Genomic DNA, 10,395 nt, shown 5'->3' with positions numbered 1-10,395 from the left:
GAACACAAGCAAAAATAAACAAGGAGGACTGTATCAAATACAAAGCTTCTGCGCAGCAAAGGAAACCATCAACAAAATGAAAAGGCAACCTACTGAATGGGAAAAGATATTTGCAAATAATACATACAATAAGGGGTTAATATCTAAATTACATAAAGAATTTACACAACTTAATATAAAAAACAAATGACTCACTTAAAAAATGGGCAGACGACTTGAACATTTTTCCAAATACACATACAGATGGCCAACAGGCACATGAAAAGATGCTTGACATCACTAATTATCAGGGAAATGCAAATGAAAACCCACAATGAGATATCACCTCACACCTGTCAGAATTATTATTATTAAAAAGACAAAAAATAACAAGATGGTAAGGACATGTGGAAAAGGGAACACTCATACACTGTTGGTCGGATTGTAAAATGGTGCAGCCACTATGCAAAATGTATGGAGGTTCCTAAAAAAAATTAAACAACCATACAATCCAGCAATTCCACTGCTGGGTATTTATACAAAGAAAACAAAAACACTAATTTGAAGAGATATATGCAACCATATGTTCATTGCAGCATTATTTACAATAGCCAAGATATGGAAACAACATTAGTGTCCATCAATAGATGAATGGATAAAGAAGATGTAATATACATACATACATACATACACACACACACACACACACATATACACACATATATACACATACACACATACACACATACACACACACACACATATATACACATACACACATACACACACACACAGTGGAATATTATTCAGCTATAAAAAGAACAAAACCTTGACATTTGCAATGACATGGGTGGACTTAGATGGTATTATGCTAAGTGTGATAGGTCAGACAGAGAGATACAAATACCCCATGATTTCACTTATATGTGGAATCTAAAAACAAAAGAAACGCACAAACAGAAACAGACTTATAGATACAGGAAACAAAGTGGTGCTTATCAGAATGGGGAGGAGTTGGGGGGTGGGTGAAATAGGCAAAGGAGATTAAGAGGTACAAAAATCTATAATAAAATTAAAAAGTACAAACTTCTTGTTATAACATAAATAAGTCATGGGAATAAAATGTATACCATAGGGAACCTAGTCAATAATATTTTAATAACTTTGTTTGGTGACTGATGGCAACCAGACTTTTTGTGGGGATCATTTCATAATGTATATAAATTTTGAATCACTATGATGTGTACCTGAAACTAGGTACTAGTGAGATATTTTATGTCAATTACATGCCAATAAAAAACTTAAAAAAAGAATGTCAACGTACAGGGTGTGTATTTACTGGAGCTGGTTTCTGTAACAATATTCTGTTTTTTTCCCCCCTTGAAAGAGTAGAAATGAAATAAGCCCTGTCTACTCTTTCCATAAAGCTTTTTATTTTTGTATTACAGAAAATAAATAAATTATTCCCTGATTGCAAATAACGAGTAACTAGCAGCAGAGATTTTTTTCCTCTTTGTAGAAAGAAGGCTATGAGATTCCGTTACGGAGTGCTTCCCCAGCAAACCGGTGATGGAGGTAACCAAGCTAGTGTGGGAAGAGTCCCTCCAGATAGCTCTTGCACCAGGTAGAGACGTGTGGTAGAGGAAAAGGGGGAGCTGTGATTCTCCTCCTTCCTTCTGATATTGTCCTGATGTATATAGTCCAATACGAACCTTAAGTATAGGATACAGCTCCTCATTTCCATAGAGGAAATATATACTCTGAATGGATGTAAATTATAGAAAACTGACAGAGCAGGCTGACTTTGCTGGCCCACCCCCTCTTTGTACATCCTCTCTTTTAGTGAGACCCTATCTCATTTGCCTCATTTCACCCCTATCATCTTTATCGCACAAGCTGCTCAGAGATCTCTATCTCAGTTTTCACTCTTGCTACTTCTCCCATCTTTCTCTCCTTTGCCCACGAACCTCACTCATTCTTACTCCATCTTGAGATCCATTTAAAGAAGGCCACTTCTGATAATGAGACTTCACTGGCATTTTTTTTTCAAGAGCTGGAGCCCTGGGAATATTCTGACTTCATATTGAAATAAATGTGCCCCTTCACCATAAAACATGAATCTGGGTCTATGGCCATGCCACCCTGAACAAGCCCAATCCCGTCTGATCTCGGAAGCTAAGCAGGGTCTAGCCTGGTTAGTACTTGGATGGGAGACCACCTAGAAAGACCAGATGCTGTAGGCATAAAAATAAAATAAAAAATAAGAGATTATAAGTTGACAAGGTCCTTGCAATCTGTGAGGTCAACCAAGAGTTGCCTTGCCTAAAAACAAACAAATAATCAAACAAACAAACAAAAAAAACACAATCCTGGGCTCTATCTTCAACTCTCATGGGACAGCTTTAGTCACCTACCTGTATTCTGAGGCCTATTCCCTTCTGTCTCTTCCAAGACCAGGACCTTGCTTCACTGTTATGCTATTTTCTGCTTATATTTCTGACTCCTGAGTTATAGTCAGCTAATGGGCTTCACTCTTCCAACTAAAAAATTCCCTAACCTTCTTCTAGTTAGCATATCCTTCTTTCTACTATCCTCTTTTTATAATAATATTATTCCACAGGCCAGTCTTTGCTCGCTTGCTTGCTCGCTTGCGCTGTCTCTGTGTCTCTCTCTCTCACACACACACAAACACCCTCACTCTCCTTCCCTCTCCCTCTACACACACACACACACACACACACTCTCTCACTCTCCTTCCCTCTCCCTCCGGCTCTCACTCTCAACTTCCTCACATCCATTCACTTGGGAAACCCTCTGAAGTCAGGCTACTGACTCCAATATGACACTGAAACGCTGTTGGAAAAAGTCACCGTCAACCTCCTAATCACCAAATCCTTATTGCTATATTCTTCTTTTTTTCTTTCATATGTAACACCATACCTCTCCTTTCTTTGATTTTGAGGTTTCTCTCTCTTCTAGTTCTCCTCCCACCCTTCTGAGTATTCCTTCTCAATTGCTTTTGGGGTTTCTCTTTTCTCTCTTTACCCCTTGTATATTAAACTCTTAATTTTTCTGAGATCTGTCTTTAGCCTGCTTCTCTTGTTCTATATTCTCTTTTAGAGTTCCAAAGCTAACAACTCCCAAATCTACCTCCTCGACCAGAACCTTCTCCTGGGCCCCAGACTGACATTTTTGATGGTCTGTGCACATCATATTCTGAGTGTCCCCCAGGCATTCAACATGAAGTATGTTCACAATTCTGATCCTCCAGACTTCCTTCCTAGGAGTACATTCCCACTGATAGCCAGGTACCCAACAAGAAACTTGGCATACCTCTGAAGCTCTATTCTTGCTTGATCTTCCACACTCGTTGGTACTGTCTTCTTTGTTCTTATCATCCCTCTATCCACTGTAGCAACTCCTTTCTCCTCATCCAAACTTCTACTGTCTTAGATCAGAGCCTCATCACTTCTTGCCAATATTAATATGGCCCCCAAACTCTGGTCTCATCTCTCTTTTCTATATCCTCTCGAGTTTATCCATTACTTATTTATAGTATAATTTAATTTATTTTTTTTACTCATAAAAATAACATCATTGAATTATTCTCTTACATATAATTCCATTTTGGCTGTTTTCTTAAAAATATATCTATAATAACATGGCATATATTTTAACTTGGTGCTAAGCCTCCATGATAGATTATGAAAAATAACATATTTCAATACTTCTATATTTTATCCTAAAGTCCTATTCAAGTGAAATATAAAATCCTGCTTAACTACTAATTCTTTGCATTGCTATGTGAAGTTGCTGTGCAAGCATCATATATTGCTAATAATGTATTACCCTTAGAATATAAGATGTTCCTATCTTATGAAGGAAGGAAAAAAATGCATATTGCAAACTGACCTAGAAGAAATAGCCCAGACCTGAAACCTGAAATCTCATGGAGCCAAAAGATAAAATTATTCTTTTATTAAAAAAAAAAAAAAATTCACTGGTTCTAAGAATCTGAGGTATAATGCTCTTGTAGTCAAAATTCCCAGATGTGAGTAAGAAAGAAAACACATGTTAGAGGTAAAGAATAACTTATGGGATCTTATGACTTGAACAGGGTAATGATTTAAAGGCTTGGGTTAATCCTTTAAGAAAACCATGCTGCCCAGTGCACTTCTTCAAAGGAACATTTTTACCTGACAGATAGTATATCTGAAGTGTAGCCTAATGTTCGTTGACTTTATGTTTGATAAACTACTCCACAGGCAACCTTTCCCCCGCCCCCCCCCTTTTTTTTTTGGTTAAAATGAAATATGTATAGGAAAAAAATATATATATTTCTTTCCTGAAACAGGCATTTCTCAGATTTTTGCCACTGGCTTACCAATAATTTTGGAGAAGTTCATTCATCATATGGAGCTTTAGATTCCCCAATAAAAATGAGGTATTGAGAAAGTTTTCCTCTAGCCTTAAAATTCTCTAGTTCTATGATTATAACAAAAGTTCACATTCAAATTGTCATATGTACCCACAGGATCATTCTGAGAGAAAGAAGAATGCCAAGTTACCCACAGTTTTACTTCTATTTGTGCCAAAAGTTGTGTTTTGGGGCTAGTGAAAATTCACTACTGTATTTGAATTACGTGCCTTTTATATAGGGCTGATGCCCAGACCAGTCCCAATGGAAATCTTTGTTCTGGTTTACCTGGTAGTACTTTAACTATTGTAAAATGATTACCCTTTCCCCCATTGTGTGTGTGTGTGGTCGGGGGTGAGGCGGGGCGGGGGAAGGCTTGTTAGGGGGAGAGAATGTGGAGAATAAAAAAGCATAGAGCAGGTTAGATGGCAGAGAACAGCTAATGATGACAGCTGGCTCTGGTCACAGGATGACAGGAACCACAGGTAAGATAGCATCGAAAATACTTTCACCTAGCTCAGAGATTTGCCTACTTAAATAATCAAAAGCAAAGAAACAAACAAACAAAAAGGGGGCCTTACAAGGATAAATGGCCGTTCCATGCCAGGACTGAGATGAATGATTGATTCAACTCCATGTAGCTGAGGTCCAAGAAAAAAAAAGAACTGGTCCCATAAAAGATTGACTTTGCTCTTGGTAACAACTGTAGTCAAGCATAATTGACATGACTTTTTTTTTCTTTAAAGCAAAACATCTTTTCTTTCTTATTTCATAACATATAAATTTAGATGACAATTAAAAATTTTAGTTCACAAACCTTCTTTTGAAATTATAGTCTTTTGTTCCTTAGCTAGCAAACACTTCTTGGAACTTCTTAGAAGCTAAGCATCCTATAGCCCTTGACATTTGCTGGGGTGTGGCTAATAGGATAAGACGAAAAGTAATTGCTATTGTTCTTATTCTAGCATATTATTGTCCTCTGCTGCCCAAATTCCTGAACTCAAAACTGGTTGAGTTCCATGGTAGATATTTTGGAATATATTGTTAAATTCTCTGGTGTTAGGAAAGGGCCATGAAAAAAAAAATGTTCAAAGAAATTAGCGGTTGTTTTCCTGCCCCATACCAGTGACTAGGAAAAGAATGAAGACAAACTCCTTCCAACCTCACATCTTTCATGCTCTGCACGTGGATCTCTCTGGAAGGCCCAGCACAAAAGCATGTGTGTGTGGCGGTGGGAAGTGAGTGTGTGTGTGTATGTGTGTGTGTACACACAATTACACCTAAAGTGGTGAGAAAATCCATAATTTAGGTATTCAGATATGCATGACATAGAAAGGCATCATTTCCTGAGTTTTTTTCTTTTTTGAGATAATTATTATTAGAGAGTTGAAGAGAAGCAGCAATGTGGAACTTTTCCTTAAATCCTCCTCAAAACAAACTACTTTTTTGACTTGAAATCACTCAAACTAAAATTGTGAATTTTTTGTATAGGTCAGTGTCCTTGGAACCCAGGACAAAGAGAAAGAGCCTCTGGAGCCTACCTTGGCTGGCAGCTTGGCCACCACTCCTTCATCTGAGGCTGCCACCACCCAGGGGCCATTGCTCACCCCCCCTGAGGATGAGACAGAGGGTCTGAAAACAAGAACTCCAAGTCCCATTTTGAACTTACAGCTAGAAAATTTGGTGCACAAAGGTAAGATATATATGCCAGTCAGCTGCATCTACAATGTGAAGAAGGCACAGAAGAGATGGTCTCTAAAATCTCAGAGAGAACATGTTTTGACTCTAAACAGGGAGGACAAAAGACACTTTTCACTTTATTATATACAGAATTAGAAAACTGGCTGGCAGTGCAACAAATTTGGCCAATAAAAAATGTTAGTGTCTTAAAGTGTTTATTTTTAATTTGAATGCCTTTAGAGTAGATTGTGCTTTCATGTTTGCCATAGTCCCTTCCACTCCCTATTGTCTAACATGTGGCCTTTACACATATAAACATTTGAGTTTTTGATCCCTAGAAGAGGAAAAAAACTAGAATCTAGAATCATCAACATATAGTATCTATAGGAATTAATGATTAGATACATAGTTTCTGAAGAACATGTCAGAGACATCCTTGCCCAAAAGAAGCATAGATTGGTTTGAAAACAAGTTACATGATATACATTATTTAGTTATTGTTTTTAAGAGTAAGAGTAGTGAAAGTCCTCTGCGCCTTTCTAATTGGTTTAAGGAGTGTTTAGTTTGTTTTAGTATATGAATTGAGACATATTCCATATCTGGGGTAATGATTATGGGAGATGGAGAAAGAAATGAAGCTTTTATAACATATAACATATAAACTATCTCATAGAACACAGAAACCAGAAAGCATTTGATATTTTTTTGTGGCTTCTCTCACCTTGGAATCACTTCTTCATGTAGGAAACACCCAACAAAGCACTAAGACATACCATGAAATAAAAAGGGACTTACAAATAGTTTTATTGTCGTAGCTTTTTCTTTGCTTTTTTATAGTAGATGTGTTTCTAAAATCGATTTGTAAACCGACATAGGTCATGTTTTTATTATCCTGCAAGAGCTGCTCTATTTAAAATTGTGATATCAGTGGTGCTTTCTATGAACAAACTAGAAAGGAATGTATACAAAAGATCAAATCATCTATATTTCAAATATTAATTTGATTTTAAGTCAAATTCAAAGTAAATTAAGAAGTCCTATTTTTCTTCTGTCACTTCATCTCCACAAGAGTATTAGCCAACAAAGGCTCACAGCATTACACTTTCAAGGAACTATGCATTTTTAATGGAGTTTCATGAAGATTAAAAACTTTCATTTTTAAAGTAATGAATATCTAATGGTGGAGTTTCAGGTGGTAAAAGAAATGTTTTGGGTATTAGGAACCCTCCTTAGAACAATATTTTTTAGTTGGTGTGTTTGTGTGCATGGAAAATAAACTTTACAGAGCTTTTAATTTTCATCTTTTCAGTGAAAGAAAAAGTTATAATAACACATTATCTTTCTGTCAACCTAGATCCTAGATGTTTAGAAGAACTAAAACCTGGAAACTGTAGCGGATATGTGGTTCGATGGTATTATGACCAACAGGTCAACTCCTGTGCCCGCTTTTGGTTCAGTGGCTGTAACGGCTCAGGAAATAGATTCAACAGTGAAAAGGAATGTCAAGAAATCTGCATTCGAGGATAAGTAAGTGAATCAACCTGTAATGTGTCAAATCTACATCTTTATCAACAAGCCTAGAAAGAAACTCTATAATTTCAATATATTCACTGAATACATATTTGATTATATACTGAGTATTTACAATTTATAACATAATCAAGTCCTTACAACCACATTAGAATGTAGGTATTATTAACCATTATCACAGATAAAGAAGCAGAGGCTCTGAGAAGCAAGAATTTATCAATGGTCACCCAAATAAAAAATGGCAGAGCTGGGGTTTGTGACTCAGGGTTGTACAACCTCAAGACGTAGGCTTTAGTATTGACTTCACACCTTGCTATGTGGTTCTGATTCCTATGAATTCCTTTTTTATGTATTATATTGGATTAAACTCCTTCTCCATTCCTCCCCAGTCCCCTGGTCTCTTCTACCCAGTTCAGTCCACCAAACCCCTCACCGTAGCGAAAGGTAGATCATAGAAAAGGACTTGGGTTTGGGAATTAGAAGTGATGGGAGTATGCTGGTGCATAGGAGGTAGTGAGATAGGAAAAATATCCCTCCTGGGGGAAACCCAGAAAGAGAGAATGGTTCTGAGAGATGAGAGCGCTGGGATAGAAGTTGGGGTGGTGATAGTGGTTAGGTTTTTGCCTCACTTGCCCTGAAAGTAAGATGCCAACATGAATTAAAATGATTTAACTCAATCTGATTAACAACTGTCATTCCGATTCCTCCAACATATTTGGTAACAAACCTTTATTGTGTGTTTAAATTATATATTGAAAACAATAACTGTAGTTTAAATGGAGCTTTTCCCACTCTTCCTTTAAAATATGTAAATATGACTTTGAATTTTAGGGGGATGGAATGAGAAGGCAATCAATAGCCAAGAACTATCTAAAGCCCAAGTCTACTCTTGAGTAGATTATTTTAAAGATAGGTCTTTCACTGAAAAATGAGCCACTAAATTGAAATATGACCCAACAGAGTAATAAAGGATTGACTGTCATTTTATAATAACTTTGTGACATCAGTCTGGGAAGATCATCAGTTCTAAGTTGAACTCAGATAGCATTTGTACATGTCATCTTACAACACACTTTCTTCTTCTTTCAGGCCTGTGACCCTCATCCAAGGTCAGTGGTACAAAAAAAGAGCACTCAAGGACAGAGGTGCTGGAAGAACAGCCATCTTAGCAAAAATAATTTCGTACAATTTTGTTTAATTTTTATTATGTAATATTTGATATTACAAAAGAATATATGCAATGTACTTGTAAGTTATAAAACATGATAATATGATGAACCCCAGTAAACACATCACACAGAAATGAACCAAACAGAACCAATTCTGTTGAAGCTTCCTGTGTGCCCCCTACCATCCTAGACCCCTATTTCCTGCCAAAGGTATCCGTCTTAAATTTTGTGTTTACCATTTCAATTTTCTGTTGGTTTTTATATGTAATTTTACATGTAAAACCACATATATCTCTATGTATCTCAAACCAAACAGTCTTGCTTATTTTAAAACTTTATAAAAATGGTGTCATACTCTAGTCTTTTGCAACTTGCTATTTCCCTCAATATTATAATTAATCCATATGTCTTACCATATATAGTTCTAAAAATATCTAAATATATTCCTAATTTATTATTTAGTTTTTTGAAACTTTAGAAAATTTGTTTCATGATATGTAATTCTTTGAAACTTGGTATGTTCTTACATTATAATTCATACACATTCTTTTACATTCACAGTTGTATAATATTTGTGTGAATATAAATCAACTTATTTAACCACTGTCTTGTCTGTGACCAATTAAATTATTTCTATTTATTCTTTTTACTCTTCTATCTGCTGTGAATGCTCATGTACAGCTTTGGGTGCATATGCATGAGTGTTTTTCTAAGAGCTAGTCCCAAAAATGGAAAGGCTGGGTTGCAGGATATGTAAACATTCAAAAATAGTATGTCATACCAAATCAAACTTTTTCTCAAAGCGTTTGAACCAATTCTTTATAAACTTTGACTAGTTGTATATAGGAGTTCCTATTTCTTGATATTCTATTGATACTGAGTATTGTCAGCCTTTTTCATTTTGCTAATAGTAGGTATAAAACAGTATCTTGTTTTAATTTGCTGTTCTCTGGTGACATTTTGCTATATTTATTTACCATCTGTGCTGCTGCTACTTCTGTGAAATGTTTATAATTGCAGAAGTATTTTCTACTGGATTGTCTTTTCCTTGAATTTCTGGATTTCCTTATATATTCTTAAATCAGATTACTTGTGCATTATTTGTGTTGCTAATATCCTGGTGGCTTGCCTTTTTTAATTTTACTCTTCTTTTTTTAAATGCACAGAAGTTCTCAATTTTAATGCAGTCAAATTTACTCAAGGTTTTCTTTTATGGCTGACACTTTTTGTTCCTTGTTTATGCTGATGAGCCTTCAGCCACTTTTCTTGGGTGGAAAACTCCTCTGGGTGCTCAGCATACCTCCCTAGGTGCCCATCTTCTCAGCTGGTAATTCCTGATGATTCTATTAGCACTTTGGTAATATCTGTTTTTTCTTCATCTTTTTAGTTGTCCTCAGCATAAAGTGGGTCTGAGCTACATCAATGGCCATTACTATATATTTTGTTGTGGGTTGGAGAGCTTTGGGTATTTTCATATTTCCTAGAAGCCCAGCAATACATTAAAAAGCATATATTACTCACAATATGGATGTTGCAAAGTAGAAGGACCTTTCAGAGTATCTGGCCTGCTGTTGTGCCAGAAGCAGAGGTACTTATATTCCTTTTTTCAAGCTTTTCATG

The 10,395-nt window shown here is 36.1% G+C and overlaps 1 protein-coding gene and 1 pseudogene across 1 annotated transcript in view; both read left to right on the top strand.

Annotated features, from left to right (window-relative positions):
* Positions 1 to 9,381, top strand: part of COL28A1 (collagen type XXVIII alpha 1 chain) — a 130,070-nt gene extending 120,689 nt beyond the window's left edge. The window contains exons 33-35 of the mRNA XM_025046936.1: positions 5,888 to 6,026; positions 7,431 to 7,607; positions 8,696 to 9,381. Coding sequence (XP_024902704.1) covers positions 5,888 to 6,026; positions 7,431 to 7,603 — 312 coding nt within the window. The 3' untranslated portion in view covers positions 7,604 to 7,607; positions 8,696 to 9,381. The remainder of the gene's footprint in view (positions 1 to 5,887; positions 6,027 to 7,430; positions 7,608 to 8,695) is intronic.
* Positions 2,104 to 2,222, top strand: LOC112479881 (annotated as a pseudogene).
* Positions 9,382 to 10,395: the final 1,014 nt, after the last annotated feature.

Source organism: Pteropus alecto, unplaced genomic scaffold, assembly GCF_000325575.1.
Source record: "Pteropus alecto unplaced genomic scaffold, ASM32557v1 scaffold21, whole genome shotgun sequence".
NCBI classification, from domain to species: Eukaryota; Metazoa; Chordata; class Mammalia; order Chiroptera; family Pteropodidae; genus Pteropus; species Pteropus alecto.
The sequence above is the reverse complement of the archived record's forward strand: the minus strand, read 5'-3'. Positions and strand labels throughout refer to the sequence as shown.